The sequence below is a fragment of the Drosophila santomea genome, chromosome 2L (genome assembly GCF_016746245.2).
Source record: "Drosophila santomea strain STO CAGO 1482 chromosome 2L, Prin_Dsan_1.1, whole genome shotgun sequence".
NCBI lineage: Eukaryota > Metazoa > Arthropoda > Insecta > Diptera > Drosophilidae > Drosophila > Drosophila santomea.
In genome coordinates this window covers 22,529,828-22,548,754 of record NC_053016.2, presented here as the reverse complement: position 1 = coordinate 22,548,754, position 18,927 = coordinate 22,529,828, and the positions used below count along the sequence as shown (strand labels likewise).

General features: G+C 43.1%; 1 protein-coding gene across 1 annotated transcript; it reads right to left on the bottom strand.

Moving 5' to 3' along the window:
* Window positions 1-1,625: 1,625 nt before the first annotated feature.
* On the bottom strand, window positions 1,626-2,415 carry LOC122756478. The gene is made up of 2 exons (XM_044006296.1): window positions 2,163-2,415; window positions 1,626-2,068 (listed from the first exon to the last, which is right to left on the bottom strand). Exons 1-2 carry the CDS (start codon window positions 2,413-2,415, stop codon window positions 1,626-1,628), a joined length of 696 nt encoding a protein of 231 aa, XP_043862231.1.
* Window positions 2,416-18,927: the final 16,512 nt, after the last annotated feature.

The window sequence follows — 18,927 nt, the reverse complement described above, 5'->3', positions numbered from 1 at the left end:
CACGGTCAACATCACGGCCCACCAGAACCGGCTGTCTCCCATTTCTCTACGATTTCAGTTTGAGGAACCTCCACCACATAGGGACCCTCAGAAAAGAACTCACTTCAGGCTCCCTCCTCAGCAACTCACTCGCCGTACTCATCGCCTTCCTACTGTGCTCTACCGTCTGGCTCGGATACCATCACCTGAAGGTCAGGAGGCGAACAAAACCGGAAACTGGCATTGATGTGTAGCTAGCAGGTCACCGGGACAGCGACCACTTGAAAAGGGAAAAAGTTAGCACAGGCGGTTCTCACGGAGAGAAACTGACGAATTGCAGGCCACCATATCCGGTGGCTTGACGCCAGGGGTTCCCCGGCAAGAGTAAATAACACAGACGAATAAATTTATATCGTAATATTTATTCACTGATTTACTTTAAGCTATGATTATGTACAGGCGTGTGTGTGTGTGTATACGTAAATTGATACTTAGACCGGCGGCGGGCGTTAAGCATCATGTACAAATTCAAATGTCGTATGCACTGCCCAGAAACGAGCGAGTGATGAGTTGATAGCCGCTCTCCCATTGGGACAAGTAGCAAACTGAACATGCCGCCAATGCTAAGCGTAGCATGAAAAATCTCGCTTGTCTGGTTCTGGCAGGTGTGGTAGAATCTAGCTTGGAAACAATGCTACAAGAATAAATTACAATTAAAAACAAAAATAAATACAAGTGTGTGCTCGCGAGTGTGTGCCTAAGTAAGCTGCGCACCTTCGTGCAGAGTCAAAACGTGCGAGTACCGTATTACTAGCTGCGTAAAATTATGCGAACTTGGAAGGATTATTGGATGACGACGCTCGTTTGACAACCCAGAATTGAGCAGTCTCCCCCTTACTCGCAAAATTACATCTACTAAGATCGGTTATTAGCTCAAGAGCTTACTTCATTACGTCATTTTTTACCGCGGTCAGCTCGGACGAGAGACTTTCATTGAACAATGCGCACGATAGCGAATAAAGCATAGTCCAGCTCCAGAATGCTCCAGTCCACTTCTCTCCTTTCCTGATAGCATTGGATTTGAAACGAAATATATGTGCTATGACTCGTACCACCTGGCTAAAACTCGAAAAACGTTCCAGAAGCGATGCCCTTGGGACTGCGTGGTGAATGCGAACATTGTCCGCCTTTGCCTCTAGTGCGGTATCGATTTGACCGCCAGTATTGCACCACTCAGCTCCGTTCGAGGTATGGTTAATGGTTTAGAAGGAGTAACCCTTAATGACTAGCGCGATGAGACTAAGCGGGTCGAACAGCCTCGCTATGCTCGACTGAATCGTCCTTTTGGTGTAACTAGCTGGTATCTTAAAATTTACCTGAAACTTAAAGCGGTCCTTATTTGGAAGCCAATACATTCCTAGGGCCTTGATAGGATCCGTAGTGTCCCAGTTTAAAGGTGTCCGACTGCACTGATAGTCTATCGGAATCGAACGGACAACATTCGCTTCGTTGCTGCACCATTTACGCAACTCCATGCGAGTGGATTTTATAGCACCCTCTACCTGTGTCCGTTTATCCTGCGTCTCTTCTATCGTATACCTTCCGGACATAATGTCGTCCACATATTTCTCGGTGATCAATACTTTTTACGCCTTGGGAAATGAACGTCGCTCATCCATCGCTAACTGTTGAATGACCCTAATGGGCGTGAAGGGTGCAGAAGCCGTTCCGAATGCTAGCGTTGACAAAGTATGGATATTGATGGATCCATCCGCCGTCCGCCATAAAATCCGATGATAGTGGGCGTCTTCCGGGTGCACATTGATACAGCGATACATTTTCTGTATATCCGCCGTAAAAACAAAACTATATTTCCTGCAATTGAGTATGACTGCCAACATGTCGTTCTGCAGGGTCGGTCGATCGAAGACGATTCGCTGTTTGATCGATTGAGGATCCTTCTTAAATACAGCGTGATTCGGCAGCACACAGGATGCTACTTGCCTATTCGTGGAAGTATTCCTTACCGAACTGCTTTCACTGCCTCGTATTCCTCGATCTCCTCCACATATTTGCTCCACCGTTCCAACTGCAGGAACCGATTAAGTGCCATTTGAAAAGATTTTCCCAAAGAAAAGAACCATGGCTGGATCCCGATAGGTTTTAAAGGGCAACCGCACTACGGCCATCCGATCGACGCACAAGAGTCTTCAGGTCCCAGTCTGTTGCTGTAGGGCGGTCTGGAACCGACTCGACCACACAGAAACGCTTCAGCAATGCCTCGATGTCCGAAAGCACTCGATGACAGCGCAACTGGGTTGATATCCTCACTCCTTTAGCACTTCCAGAGAGGATCCATCCAAAGTGCGTGTTCTGAGCTATGGACTCGCCTGACAAACCGATCCTGGTGTCGGGCAACATGATTTGCGCCAACATGTCCACTCCTAAAATGGGACCGACTCGCTTCGACCACGCGTAATGGGGATCAGCCAATGAGAGGCCTCGAATATGATCCCAATGTTGCGGCGTGCAACTCAGACTTGGCTGGAGGTAACTGAATTGAGAGCAAATGCTGAATCAACCCCTAAAGTGAAATTGCAACGGCGACCGCCCCCGGGACCCACCCCAAAAATGGATGCTCGGGTGGTGAAGACCGCTTCAGGTGCAGACACTGAACGACGTGTTCCGATACTATGCACTGTGGTCTGGCCCATAGGCCAAAAATAAAAAAATGAAAGTTTAAACATTGGCTAGAATTGAGTCAACCCTAACTCAGAATTGATCGAGCTACTAAAATCTATGATTGGTTTTGCTTTATGCTAACTATTCTATTTAAGAATGAGTGCGAAACATAGACCATAAAATTGATTTGGCTTGGCAGCGTGCGCAACTTGCAAGTGACGGTCGCAATAAAAATATTATTACGCGTTAAAAAGAAAGTGTTTTTCAAATTGAATCTTTTAATTTTACAAATAAAGGTATTTACTGTAATTTTTAGCAGTTTTAGAGTTTCTGACGTGTTGGTTTTAGTTTATTAAGTGATTGTGAAACCTGTGTCTTTTTAAGCATTAAATGTTACGTGAAGTCATTTTTCATTTAGAGTTTGAAAAGTGATGGCCACCTGATACCACGATGAAATTAATTTTAAACAAGAGAGAACGCTATAGTCGAGTTCCCCGACTATCTGATACCCGTTACTCAGCTAGTGAAAGTGCGAAGGAGGTCTTCAACACTGACAGTTTTTGGCGGTTTGTGGGCGTTAGAGTGGACGTGGAAAAAAGTTTTTTAGCAAATCGATAGAAATTTACAAGACTAATACAAAAATGAAAAAATATCAAAACATTTTTCAAAAGTGTGGGCGTGGCAACTTTGGGCGGTTTGTGGGCGTTAGAGTGGGCGTGGTCAAAAGTTTTTTGGCAAATCGATAAAAATTTACAAGACTAATACAAAAATGAAAAAATATCGAAATATTTTTCAAAAGTGTGGGCGTGACAGTTTTGGGCGGTTTGTGGGCGTTAGAGTGGGCGTGGCAACATGAATCGACAAACTTGCGCTGCTTCTATGTCTCTGGAGTCTGTATGCTTAATCTCAACTTTCTAGCTTCTGTAGTTCCTGAGATCTCAGCGACGGACGGACAGACGGACATGGCCAAATCGACTCGGCTATTGATCCTGATCAAGAATATATATATATATATGGTCGGAAACGCTTCATTCTGCCTGTTACATACTTTTCAACGAATCTAGTATACCCTTTTACTCTAGGAGTAACGGGTATAAATATTGGTCAATGTTTATAGATAATGTTTTAAAAAATTTCAGCTGCAGAACGTTGCAGATGGCTGAGTTATCTTACACAAAAGAATTAGATCCCTCGACGGAAGATCCCAAATGATGGAAAGAAAAAGTAGAATCCAAAAAGAGTTTCGGTAAAAAATAGGCTTAATAGTTGATAAGCCAAAGGTTCGTGGAAGAGGGTACATCTAATGAGTACATCCAGCCGCTCTCTTCAGGCTACAGTATTAATGCTGAAATATTTTATGTGTTCGCACTAAACATAGGCATATTCCTGGTATTACCTACCACAACAAGTGACAACAAACACCGATTTATTTTACCGCCTATTAATAACTTCAGATCCTTTAGTAACGGGATAGCGAAAATTGCCACCTAAACACAAATCAATTTTAAAAAATCTGTTTTCGATTTGTTATTGTAATATTATTATATACAAAAGTCTTTATTACAACTTTTGCTTTACATCTAAATGCGAAAATGATGTTCCTTAGTATCTCTAAGTATTTTTTGTATTTCTGATAAATAAATTATCCTTTTGTTGTATTTTTTCTTTATAAAATTAAAACATTTACATTTATAATCTTTCATATTAACAAAATTGAAGCACACTTTTAGGTGTATTTTTTGGTTTTTGCTTTTTTGTGGGCGTAAATACTAACGACCACTCCCATTTTTAGATTTTTTTCCAATTTTTATTTTTCAAAGAATTTACAGTAAAAATTTCACAACGATATGTCTGCTAGAAGTATTTTTGGCCACTCTCCCCATATAAGCCAGACCACTGTGCACTGTGCTATGGTTGCCTCAGATCCTTGATCGATGAGAGCATGACTGCTTATAGGCCGTTGACCGGATTTCGTACGGCGATACGAGCAGTGTCGAGAAGCACATTTCTCGAAGAGACATTCGATGAAGTTGCCGAATGGAATCTGTAAGATGCATGCAGATTTGGGTCCTCCGTCGCCTGAGGCTTTGCTGAGATACGTTATCCAAGACTGCAGGTGCACTAAAAGGCGGCGCTGAAGGCCGAATCAGATACGGCTGTGCGCTACTCAACGATTGATTATGAGCCACTACTGGGAAATGCAGCGTGTGATGGCGCTGCCCGCAATCTTGGCAGCTCTTATTGCTGGTGCATCGTGACAGCATATGCGATTTGCTGAAGCAATTAATGCATAATTTGGCCCTGCTCACTATATCCTTCCTCCTGTAACAATCCATAGCTAGAAAGGTTGCGCAACGACGCAAAATATGGTCGCCGCCGCAGTGGTAACAGGCGCTATCCGGGCGTCTTGAGCGCTCCTGTGATCATGCACTCGCACTCGTTTCCTCGGGTTGGTAGATGTCCAGGATCTAATTAGGGCGATTAAGATAATTAGAGTCGTACGACGAACATCGGTTTTCAATCGCATTTTTTATGACCAGATCATTCAAAAATTATTCTAAATCCCTATAAGTAGGAAAGGTGGAACCGCTTCCTTGATGGTGCTCCCAAGCGTCCTTAAGCAACCTCGATGCTACGTAATGCGCCAACCCGTGCTACGATTCCGCGTCCAAGGCTTGAACGCGGCGGAATGCAGCCAGGCAAGCATTGACCGTGCTTATCATCGACCGCATTGATTCTGTATTTTCCTTTTGCAGCCTGGGCAACGGGTAAATAGCGTTCATGTGCGAATAAACGATAAGAGGATTATTGTATCTTTTAATCATCAATTCCCAAGTCACGTCGTAAATTGCCTCCGTTAGCTGTATTTGTCAGATGTCATTGTGGCGCCCTCCTGGCAACGACTCTTTGAGAAAGTGCAACCGTTGCACATTGCGCAGATTATTGTTGTTGTGTATAAGGCTTGTGAAGGCGTCATAATAGATGGGCCACACATTCTCCCAAAAATTTGGGCACTGACATCTATGGCATGTTTAGCCGCACTTCCGGGTCGGCGGCGCCGCCCGCTTGTGACGGTGTCGGAGGATTCTCTGGTGGAAGTTTATTCAAGTCCTATGCGATGGCCCAATAGGCGTCCATGTAGCGATCCTCGAATTCCGTCTGGAAACTCTTCGCGACATAGTTCGATCCAGCGATTCTAGATTCACGATCAAAAACGTGTGTATAGCTTCAAAGCGAACGGTCGTTTTTTTTTTCTGCGCTCCGAATTTATTTTTGTTCTGCTAAATCCAGCGGTGGAATTTAACAAATTCTTTAATAATTCAATTTCGTAATCCGTACTAGTTAAAGTGCCGTTCGCATTATTTTAATAAATTAATTCAATCTGTTCTCTTTCTGTCTTTGCGTTTTGCTTACTCTCTTTTTCGTGCGTTGTCCGTAGTGCTGTTTGGTGTTGCGTAGTGCACGGTGCACCCGCTCTCTCGCTCTCCCACACAAAATCTTAAAGTGCACACTGCGCTCTTGCGGTACATTTTCTGATTTTGTCTTTTGGTACAGTGGTCAAAACCCAATTAAACATGGAATCCAATGTTGTCTGCTTCCATAACAAATGCCGTCAGGTAATAAAGACTGATCAGTCAAAAATGACCTGTTGGCTATGTGATAGAATGGTGCACACTAAGTGCGCTGGTTTTAACGGCCGAACAAGTGATGACCTAGCTAAAGGCCCCAATCTAAAATACTGTTGTGATACTTGCCTAGGAGTTGCGAATGAAATGCAACTCTTTATGCGCCAAACTAAAGGTGGCTTGAAAGGACTGATCAGCAGTTTTGGCGTGGCTAGAGATAGTTTTCGTCGAGCTGATGATCTTCTTTCTGCGCTTGATTCACAATTTAATAGCCTCAAACTATTAGAAGAAACTCCTAAGCGCAAGAAAGCCGCTGGTGGTAGGCTGCCTAAGGGGAATGCCCGGCAACCTTCGGCAAGTGATCAACAGGACTCCACAGCTGATCAGTTGACGATCGCAGCAAACCCTCAAATGTTGCTTAGATCGGCGGCTAAAAAAGATTCGGCGCAATCCGATCAATCGGTTGTGGAGGGAGTCCAGCCTGGGATTGCTACAGATTCCGTTTTGTCCGCACTGGTTTCTCAACCGGTGATTCCATCCGTCCCGAATTGTTTACCACCACAAAGAAATATTGAGTCCGGACTACCGGCTCAAGTTGGCACTTCAGAAATACAACCTGCAGTGCCAAAACCCCTCTCGGTGGTTCCACTAAAGAAACAAATTTTTGTTTCTCGGCTTTCCCCTGATCAAACATTATCTGATGTACTTTCTTATATACAAGACAAAACAAAAGCCGACAACATAAAAGTGGAAAAATTTAACTTTTCTTATGCTAGGGACATCTCATCTTTCAAGATAACTGTCCCAAATGAGCTATTCTTAACCATATGTTCTGGTGATTTTTGGCCGAAAAGCATGATTGTGAAAGAGTTTGAAGCTAAGATTAAAAATAGAAAAAAAGGGCCCGTGGGAATTAAACTTCCCACAAGTGGCCAGATCACTGCCCCATCCTCCTCTACTACTTCTACTTCTTTATCTTCAAAAAACTAAAATCTAGTCTCACTATCTGTTATCAAAATGTAAGAGGCTTGTGTAGTAAACTTACTAATTTGTATTCTAATAGTCTTTCCTTTGCATCCCATATTATTGTGTTTACAGAGACTTGGTTAAAACCGGAGATACTTAACTTCGAAGTTTTCACAGGTATGTACACAGTATTTCCTGAATATATTAACCATTTGTCCGCTATCCAATCCGTTACAAACAGACTGTCCGATAGGGACCAACTAGTTGTCCTAGGTGACTTTAATATACCAGGCACTAAGTGGTCCACAGAGGAACAGTCGAATATTCTCCTGCCTATAGCACAGCATGACTTTATTGACGGCTTGCTTGACATATCGTTGTCGCAAGTTAATTATATTCGAAATTCTCTTGGTCGTTTATTGGATCTATGTTTTGTTTCAAGTCCTGAAAGTGTGTTTCTGACTAGAGTAGCACCTCTTAGTCAACCTGAAGATCCATACCATCCAACTTTCGAGGTGACAATCGACACAGGTACCGTAATAAAAGAGAGGCCAGAAAAGTCAACCAAACGAATTCATTGTTTTCGTAAGGCAAACTTTCAGAGGCTAAATCTTTTTATATCTGGCTTTAATTGGTCCGATCTATATTCTTGCAACATAATGGCCGATGCCATAGATATTTTTTATAATGCAATTAAATCATTCTTCAACTCTTGTGTTCCGATGTACTATCCGTCTACCTCTAACAAAACCTCCTTGGTTTAATAAAGAGTTGACACATCTAAGAAATGTTAAGTCCAGACTTTATATAAAATTTAAAAATACCGGTTCTCAATCTATATTTTCTAAATATGTAATTGCTCGGTTAAATTTTACCGTGCTTAATGCTCAGTGTTATAAGAATTATTTAAACCGTTGTAAGTTCCAGTTCGCACAGGATCCCAAACAGTTTTATAATTTCGTTAACACGAAGCGCAAAACAACTAGTTACCCTTCCTCGCTATTTTTTGAAAATACTTCGGTAACATCGGATCAGGCAATAGCCGATCTATTTGCCAAGATTTTTCAAACCACATATTCTACGTTACCTCATTCCGAACGACCTTACTCTTACGCGGTATCAAAGTCAAATTTAATATTCTGTCCCACTTTAAACGAAAGCTCACTGCTTTATGATCTTCAGCGAGTTAAGCCTGTCTATTCGCCAGGTCCCGACGGAATTCCTGGCTGTGTGCTTAGATTCTGTGCGGAAGCCTTGTGCAAACCTCTACTAAAACTGTTTGAATTATCTTTGGAATCTACTCAGTTCCCCCAAATATGGAAGGAGTCCTTTGTGATCCCTCTCCATAAAAAAGGTAGCAAATCGGATGCAAGCAATTACAGATGAATCTCCAAATTGTCTGCTATCCCTAAGCTTTTTGAAAACGTTATCACTCCTCATTTGCAGCACCTTTGTAGGTCAATTATTTCACCATGTCAGCATGGGTTCATGAAACGCAGATCAACAACTACTAACCTTCTGGAGCTAACCTCCTTCGTAGTACAGGGTTTCAAAAATAATCTTCAAACAGATGTCATTTATACGGATTTCAGTAAAGCATTCGACTCTGTTAATCATTCACTTTTAATAAAAAAACTTTATTTATTAGGTTTCCCTGTTGATCTCCTAAATTGGATTCTAAGTTATCTGAATGGCAGGACGCAACGGGTCCTCTTTAAAATTTCTCTTTCTTGTATTCTCCGGGTCACATCCGGCGTCCCACAAGGGAGCCACCTAGGTCCGCTCCTTTTTACCTTATTTATTAACGACCTTCCCTTAATAATAAATCATTCGCGTGTACTAATGTACGCTGATGATGTAAAATTATGATTGCAATATAAGGACATTTCTCGCCATTTGGACTTACAATCCGATCTAGATTGCTTTCAAACCTGGTGCCGTGATAACGTATTAAACTTAAATGGCTCTAAGTGTAAGGTTATGACCTTTTGTCGTGCCAACTCAATGCACGCAACTTACACTTTATTGTGGCTGCTCTTTGGACAGAATAACACATGTTGATGATCTTGGTGTTCTTCTGGACCCTAAACTTAAATTTTCAGACCATATTTCGTCTATTGTCAATAAGGCCAGGGGTGTGCTTGGTTTTATAAAACGGTGGTCAAAGGAATTTGATGATCCTTACTTGACCAAAACATTATTTATTTCTCTAGTCCGTCCGATCCTCGAGTATGGATCACCTTCCACAATATGAAGTTTACTCGGACCGCATTGAATCGGTTCAAAAGAACTTCTTACTTTTTGCCTTACGGCGCCTAAATTGGGATGCAAACCGTAGATTACCTCCTTATTCGAATAGATTAATGTAGGAACCCAAATACAACGGCCAGGAACAGGTACACAAAATTAGACTAATGTGAGCATACACTTGAAGGCTCAGAATTACCCTAAAACATAATCATGTGCGTTGTGAATGGTGTCTTATACAACTTAACTTCTACAATGGGAGCGTTGAACTATCCTATGTGAGGAGTCTTAAACTCCCCACAAATCCGGGTGCAGGAAGCGAAGACGGCTGGAATGCGAGAGGAGTCAAGGGCGGTCAAGTCAAACGGTAAATATTGAACCTTGGACTCCGGAAAAGCAGAGAGACCGTGAACTAACGGTACCGCGCTGGACCTTGAGCTCGGGACCGCCAAGGGCTCAGAGGTCGAACGGTAACGGTGTGGACTTTTGACGAGCACAAAGAGGACGCACCTTAAACTAACGGGACATGAGTTGGACCTTGCAGCCGAGCGAGACGTGCGCAAAAAGGGTAATAGCGGGATTCCCGCCACCTATAAAGGAGACGGCGCAGGTCCAGCTCGACACAGTCAATCAAAAAAATACGCGGAGATCCATACAGCGAGACAGTCGGACAGTAAAGTACGCGGAGGGCGACAGCGAAAGAGTGAAACAGCCAAAGTACGAAGAACGATACCCGGAACATGTGAACGACAATTGAGTGTCGAAGCGGGCATCCAAGGAGGATCTCTACAAGCCAAGGAGAAGCAATCACAAGGAACGACCGTGGTCAGCAAGGGATGGTGGAGTCTTTGGTCGGCAAAGGTGGTGGACACCACAGCTGATCAGTTGACGATCGCAGCAAACCCTCAAATGTTGCTTAGATCGGCAGCTAAAAAAGATTCGGTGCAATCCGATGTACTGTCTTATATACAAGACAAAACAAAAGCCGACAACATAAAAGTGGAAAAATTTAACTCTTCTTATGCTAGGGACATCTCATCTTTCAAGATAACTGTCCCAAATGAGCTATTCTCAACCATATGCTCTGGTGATTTTTGGCCGGAAAGTATGATTGTAAAAGAGTTTTAAGCTAAGATTAAAAATAGAAAAAAAGGGCCCGTGGGAATTAAACTTCCCACAAGTGGCCAGATCACTGCTCCATCCTCCTCTACTACTTCTACTTCTTTAGTCTTAAAAAAAAACTAAAATCTAGTCTCACTATCGGTTATCAAAATGTAAGAGGCTTGTGTAGCAAACTTACTAATTTGTATTCTAATAGCCTTTCCTTTGCATCCCATATTATTGTGTTTACAGAGACTTGGTTAAAACCGGAGATACTTAACTCCGAAGTTTTCCCAGGTATGTACACAGTATACAGGCATGATTGTCCCTCCAGGAGGGGAGGGGGAGTCCTAATTGCTGTTAGGTCTACCCTCACGTCAGAGGAGGTACTTTTTGATGAGTTCCGTAACTTGGAATTCTTATGCGTAAAGCTGTCATTTTCTGATAGCTATGTTCCAATCCGTTTCAAACAGACTGTCCGATAGGGACCAACTAGTTGTTCTAGGTGACTTTAATATACCAGTCACTAAGTGGTCCACAGAAGAACAGTCGAATATTCTCCTGCCTATAGCACAGCATGACTTTATTGACGGCTTGCTTGACATATCGTTGTCGCAAGTTAATTATATTCGAAATTCTCTTGGTCGTTTATTGGATCTATGTTTTGTTTCAAGTCCTGAAAGTGTATTTCTGACTAGAGTAGCACCTCTTAGTCAACCAGAAGATCCATACCATCCAACTTTCGAGGTGACAATCGACACAGGTACCGTAATAAAAGAGAGGTCAGATAAGTCAACCAAACGAATTCATTGTTTTCGTAAGGCAAACTTTCGGAGGCTAAATCTTTTTATATCTGGCTTTAATTGGTCCGATCTATATTCTTGCAGCATAATGGCCGATGCCATAGATATTTTTTATAATGCAATTAAATCATTTTTTAGCTCTCTAACAAACCTCCTTGGTTTAATAAAGAGTTAACACATCTAAGAAATGATAAGTCCAGATTTTGTACAAAATTTAAAAATACCGGTTCTCAATCTATATTTTTTAAATATTCACTGTGCTTAATGCTCAGTGTTATAAGAATGATTTAAACCGTTGTAAGTTCCAGTTCGCGCAGGATCCCAAAAAATTTTATAATTTCGTTAATTTCGCTATTTTTTGAAAATTCTACGGTAACATCTGATCAGGCAATAGTTTTTTACCATTCCGAACGGCCTTACTCTTAAGCGGTATCAAAGTCAATTTTAATATTTTGTCCCACTCTAAACGAAAGCTCACTGCTTTATGATCTTCAGCGAGTTAAGCCTGTTTATTTGCCAGGTCCCGACGGAATTCCTGGCTGTGTGCTTAGATTCTGTGCGGAAGCCTTGTGCAAACCTCTACTGAAATTGTTAAACTTATCTCTGGAATCTTCACAGTTCCCCCATATATGGAAAGAGTCCTTTATGATTCCTCTCCATAAAACAGTAGCAAATCGGATGCAAGCAATTACAGAGGAATCTCCAAATTGTCTGCTATCCCTAAGTTTTTTGAAAACGTTATCACTCCTCATTTGCAGCACCTTTGTAGGTCTATTATATCACCATGTCAGCATGGGTTCATGAAACGCAGATCAACAACTACTAACCTTCTGGAGCTAACCTCCTTCGCAGTTCAGGGCTTTAAAAATAATCTTCAAACAGATGTCTTCTATACAGGTTTTAGTAAAGCGTTCGACTCTGTTAATCATTCACTTTTATTAAAAAACTTGATTTTTTAGGTTTCCCTGTTGATCTCCTAAATTGGATTCTAAGTTATCTGAATGGCAGGAGTCCTCTTTAAAAATTCTCTTTCTTGTATTCTCCGAGTCACATCCGGTGTCCCACAAGGGAGCCACCTCCTAGGTCTGCTCCTTTTTACCTTATTTATTAACGACCTTCCCTTAATAATAAAGCATTCGCGTGTACTTATGTAAGCGGATGATGTAAAATTATGTCTCCAGTATAAGGACATTTCTCGCCGATCGATTTCAATCCGATCTAGATAGCTTTCGAACATGGTGCCGTGATAACGTATTAAACTTAAATGGCTCTAAGTGTAAAGTTATGACCTTTTGTCGTGCCAACTTAATACACGCAACTTACACTCTAAGTGGCTGCTCTTTGGACAGAATATCAAATGTTGATGATCTTGGTGTTCTTCTGTACCCTAAACTTACATTTTCAGACCATATTTCGTCTATTGTCAATAAGGCCAGAAGTGTGCTTGGTTTTATAAAACCATGGCGGTACATCTCTAGTCCGTCCGATCCTCGAGTATGGATGACCTGTTTCGAGTCCACAATATGAAGTTTACTCGGACCGAATTGAATCGGTTCAAAAGAAATTCTTACTTTTTGCCTTACGGCGCCTTAATTGGGATTCACACCTTAGATTACCTCCTTATTTAAGTAGACTAATGTTAATTAACTTACCCTCCTTAGCTAACCGTGGAACGATGCTTGGAACAGTCTTTATTATTAACCTTATTCGTGGTGAAGTTGATAGTCCCGACTTGGTTAGTCGGCTAAACTTCACTGTTCCGAGAAGATTTACTTGAAATTACGTACCTCTAATTTTAAATCATTGTAGATCTAATTATGAGTTGCATGATCCCTACAGAGTAGTATGTTCTGACTATAATAGATTGTATCCTATTATCTCTAATTCTGACTCTCTGCCGTTTTTAAAGCGATCAATACTAACATACTTAACGAATTCTTAGATCTTACTACTATATACATATATTTCCTCGTCCCTTACTGTCTTCTATATTGCGTCTATCTTCCCGCGATTCGAGCCGTACGATACATGGCAGCGCCCCTCGGTCGGTTGGGCGGGAGGTGTGGCCGTGGGACTCGCGCGTAAAAAAAAAAAAAAAAGTGAATATAGGACTTGGAGAGAGGACCGTAAGAATGCAACTGCTAATCCTCCATAACATTATCGATGCTTCACTGCTGGGTTGGAATTTCCTTACGAAAGTTAGACCCAGGATGGAGTGCGCGTATCGATACCAGTGGGACAGGCCGTTCGAAGCAGTCCACGCGATACGCTGTCAGTGGCAATCGTGGAGAGGAAGAGTACAAGGGACATCAACAGTGGCGGTGCACAAAATCACAATGTAAGACGATCAACCAGTCAAACAGCGCTACAACCCGAAAATGCAGGTAGAGATCAACGCCAAGGTCGACGAGTTGTTACAGAAAGGATGCATCCAGCCTTCTAGGAGCCCGTACAGCTCACAAATAGTGATAGTGAAAAAAAAGACGGGTCAATGGAGGTTGTGTGTGGATTTCCGCCAAATAAACGCGAATACCGTGAAGGACGCACCCAATGCCAATGATCAATTACATTCTGGATCAATTAAGGGAGGCGAAGTAACGCACCCAATGCCAATGATCAATTACATTCTGGATCAATTAAGGGAGGCAAAGTACATAAGCAGTCTGGACTTAAAGGACGGATACTGGCAGATTCCGCTGGAAGCGGAAAGTCGGAAATATACGGCATTTACGGTGCCGGGAAAGGGCCTGTTTCAGGGCGTTGGACCAGGTGATAGGACCCGAGATGATGGCACACGCCTTCGTGTATCAGGACGATATAAAAGTAATCGGACGGACAGTACAATAACACATGCGCAACCTGAAAGAGGTTTCCGGATGCTAAGGGCGGCAAACCTGAAAGTAAACGCGGATAAGTGCAAGTTCTTTAGGTAGGAGCTACAATACTTGGATCACCGCGTGACAGATCAAGACATCGGAACGGATCCGGAGAAAGTAGCGGCAATAGCACAGCTGAAGCCCCTGGGAAACGTGAAGGAGCTGTAACAGTACCTAGGAGTGGCGTCGTGGTACAGGAACTACTCTGCAACAGAGAAGGAATGTTTAGCAATAGTGTGGGCTGTCAGCACATTAAGACCATACCTGGAGGGCTGCCATTTCAAAGTGTGTGACGCACCGAACGCGCACATAGTAGTAAGGCAGAAAGAACGAAAATGAAGTAAATAAAATAAATTGAAGTAAAGAAACACACACAACCCGCATTTAAATTCAAACAAAATGGGCCAAGATCATGGATCAGGAGTCAATAGAGCCAATGGAGGCGGGCAACGACATTTTAACTAACTAACCATAATAGTCTTTGCGTATTGCGTGTATAACTAGCAGACCCAATCGGCCTATAAACTCTTCTCACCATTATCAGACCTAATCGACCTCTTAAAATCTTGTTACCATTAATAGGTGAAAACTCGTTCTACATAATCCCCCTAAGAAAAGGGAACATTAATGAAACAAAAGTTCAAACTCACACCGAGGCTAGCCATCGTATCCTAACCAAATTCCTGGACGATGCAGGAAGAAACTTTTATACATACCAACTAAAAAGCGCAAGGGGCCTACAGGTTGTTCTCAAAGGGATTGAGGCAACTGTTTCGACCACTGAAATCATAGAAGCGCTCAAGGAAAAGAACTTTAATGCAAAAATGGTCATGAACATACTTAACAAAAATAAGGAACCACAACCAATGTTCAAAATCGATTTGGAGCCAGAGAGCCAGGTACTACAAAAAAATGAAGTTCACCCAATCTACAAGTTACAGCTCCTATTGCATCGGCGTATCACAGTATAAGAGCCACACAAGCGCAACCGCTCAGTGCAGTGCACTAACTGCCAAGAATATGGCCACACTAAGGCTTACTGTACTCTATCTGCGTAGTCTGTAGTGAAGCCCACAGCACAGCGAACTGTCATAAGAACAAGGAAGACAGCTCTGTTAAAATGTGCAGCAACTGCGGTGGAAGTCACAAAGCGAATTGGCGTGGCTGTGTAGTATACAAGGAACTAAAGAACCGTCTTAACAAACACGGATAATCAACACGAGCTCAGGCCACACACATCAGTCACACTCCGCCACAAACGGGCCCCTCTTACACGGCACCCCTTCCTACACATCGTACCAATCCTAGCGATTCTTTCACTACTGCCTTAAGATCGGGAATTAAAAGCGTGAATCCAATAACACAAAGTCAACTACTACGCGGGAAGAACAGCAAATAACTACTTCGAAAGATCAAACGCAGCTAATATCAACTGGCATTGAAACGATGATGATCTCACTCCAGCAAACCCTAAAAGAATTTATGACATTCATGCAAACCACAATGCAAGAGCTTATGCGAAACCAAAATATGCTGATACAGCTTCTCGTGTCATCAAAATCAACATAATGTCTCCACTTGAAATATCTATGTGGAACGCGAATGGCGTTTCACGGCATAAACTCGAACTTGCCCAGTTCCTATCCGAAAAAAATATTGACGTCATGCTCCTCTCCGAGACACATTTAACAGACAAGCAAAACTTCCATGTTCCAGGATACCTATTCTACGCCACTAACCACCCGGACGGAAAAGCCCATGGCGGCACCACCTTCATAATAGAACTGAGACGGACTACCTGCAATCCACTTCCATAAGCATGCAATCTAGCATCGGCCCCGTCACTCTGGCCGCAGTCTACTGCCCACCTCGTTTTGCAGTTTCTGAGGACAAATTCTTGGAATTTTTTAACTCACTCGGTGAGCGATTTATAGCGGCTGGTGACTACAATGCCAAGCACACGCACTGGGGTTCACGCCTTTTAAACCCAAAGGGTAAACAACTTTACAACGCGCTCATTAAGCCTCGAAATAAGCTCGATTATGTCACTCCGGGTAGGCCTACATACTGGCCAGCAGATCCAAATAAGCTCCCGGATCTCATTGACTTCGCAATAATAAGAAAGATCCCTAGAAATAATATTACGGCTGAGTCACTTGCAGAACTATCATCAGATCACTCACCAGTTTTACTTGCTCTCAGGCATCGACCACATACAACTGAGCACACATACAGGCTGACAGGCAACAGGACCAACTGGGCAAGGTACACGAAATATGTTTGTACTCACACGGTACCAACTCAAATAGTGTCTACCCATGAGGACCTGACCGAATCGATGGAGGAAAATCTTGTTGCTGCAGCCAAGGCCTCTACCCCTCCAGACACACACAAAATGACAAATCATACCAAGACAACTCGCGAAATCGAACAGCTAGTACTTGAAAAACGAAGACTAAGAAGAGAATGGCAGAATCACAGATCCCCAAAGGCTAAGGAACAGCTAAAAATAGCAACACGTAGACTAACCAGGGCACTTAAGCTTGAGGAAGCAAACGCCCAGCATCTATATATCGAACAACTATCGCCCACCAGCAAGAAGAACCCTTTGTGAAAAGCACACAAAAATATTCAGCCACCAGCAGAAACAGTCGTTCCTCTGCGAGGCCCCTCAGGAAGCTGGATACGCAGCGAACAAGATAGAGCAAGTGCATTCGCCGATCACCTTCAAGGCGTATTCCAACCAAATACTGCTAGCAACTCATTTGTCCTACCTGTAGCAATTAAAATTCCCCAGAATACCCACAAAGTGTTCGAATCTTATCTCTTCAAAAGAGTGTTCTCAATCAGGTGTAACAGTTCGACTTCACACGACCGCGTCATCAATGCTGGAGTTCCCCAAGGAAGTGTGCTGGGCCCCGTTCTTTACACTTTATATACAGCAGACATGCCTACAAATTATCAGCTCACAACCTCTACGTTTGCTGACTATACCGCAATACTCAGCCGACCCAAATGCCCATCAAAGGCAACAGAGAAACTTGACTGTCATCTTAAAACAGTGGAGAGATGGTTTGCGGACTGGCGCATTAAGATAAACGAGGCCAAAAGCAGACATGTAACATTCACACTGAATAGACAAACCTGCCCACCATGTACCCTAAACAGTACACTCATCCCACAATCAGACGTAGTAACATATCTCGGGGTTCACCTAGATAGACGCCTCAAATGGCGTCGACATATAGAATCTAAAAGGGCTCATATGAAGCTTAAAGCAGGCAATCTCCACTGGCTTATTAATTGCAACTCTCCGCTTAGTCTGGAATACAAAGTACTTCTCTTCAATACCGTGCTGAAACCCATTTGGACATACCCATTTGGACATCCAAAACCTACATTGAAATTATACAGCGAGCTATCACTGGGGCACCATGGTACCTACGCAGCGAAAGCATCCATAGAGAGCTCAACATAAACCTCGTCAACGAGGAAATCCAGATGAGAAAGAGTAAACATCAAGCAAAGCTCGCCGCACACGAAAATCCTCTCGCGAAGTCGCTCACGCGTGTATGTAGTCACAGCAGACTAAAGCGCAAAGATTCTCCAGCCCAGCTAAGAAATCCTAGGGCCGTCTCTAACTAACTATTTAATATTGTACTTAAACTAATTTATATAAAAAGATTTGAATAATTATTGTTAGTCTCATAATATGAGAAGATCCAATAAATAACGCAATAAGTTCAAAAAAAAAAAAAACCATTAGCAGACCTAATGGGCCTTAACTTAACTTATCTCACCATTAGCAGACCTAAACGGCCTCTAAACTCGTCTCATAATTGGCAGACCTAACCGGCCTCTAAACTGTTCTCAACGTTAGTAGACCTAGCCGGCCTCTAAACTGTTCTCATCTGTGGTAGGCTTGACCGACCGCGTACCCTGTTAACTGGTAGACCCGGACGGTCTCTTCCCATTATTTCCCGTTCACAGGCAGTGGAGGAACTTTCGGCTACGTGACCCGACGACTATTGAGCCCACCAGGGACGAGACCAGACGCGACCGAACCAACCAGCCGCCGATCTCGCCACCATGACTGCAGCCACCCTGAAGCGACTGTGAACACATTGCTTACATACGAATAAAGCCCAATTACTGTATCATTCTCCCGTCTTCTCCTCTGGGACCCGGGTCGGATTCTCTTCCAGCAACTCCACCTGAATCAAATAAAATATCTGAGACGACTCCTGGCCATCCTTGAGCCGTTCGAGCACTGACAGATCGTCACAAGGATAATCGATCATATGGCCCTGAAGTGTCTGAATAGCATCGAGAGTCCGCCCGGAAGGATCGCGAGGTGGCCACTAGAGCTCCAACAATACGATTTTGAACTCTCGTATAGAAAGGCCCAGCTGAACGTCGTCGCGGACGCCATGTCGAGACCGCCGCCCTGACGAGCAGCAGGATAACGGCAAAGTAAGAAGGGCACCCGGACGAGCAGCAGGGATGCAAGTGGACAGAAGAGATGCGGAGAAAAGTGAAGCAGGATCCCCAAAAATTCCCAGACTACCTAAAGGAGGCCGGCCAGTTATACAGGCAAATTCCTCACCGGGCAGGGAATGAGGATGTGGTGTCATGAAGGCTGTGTGT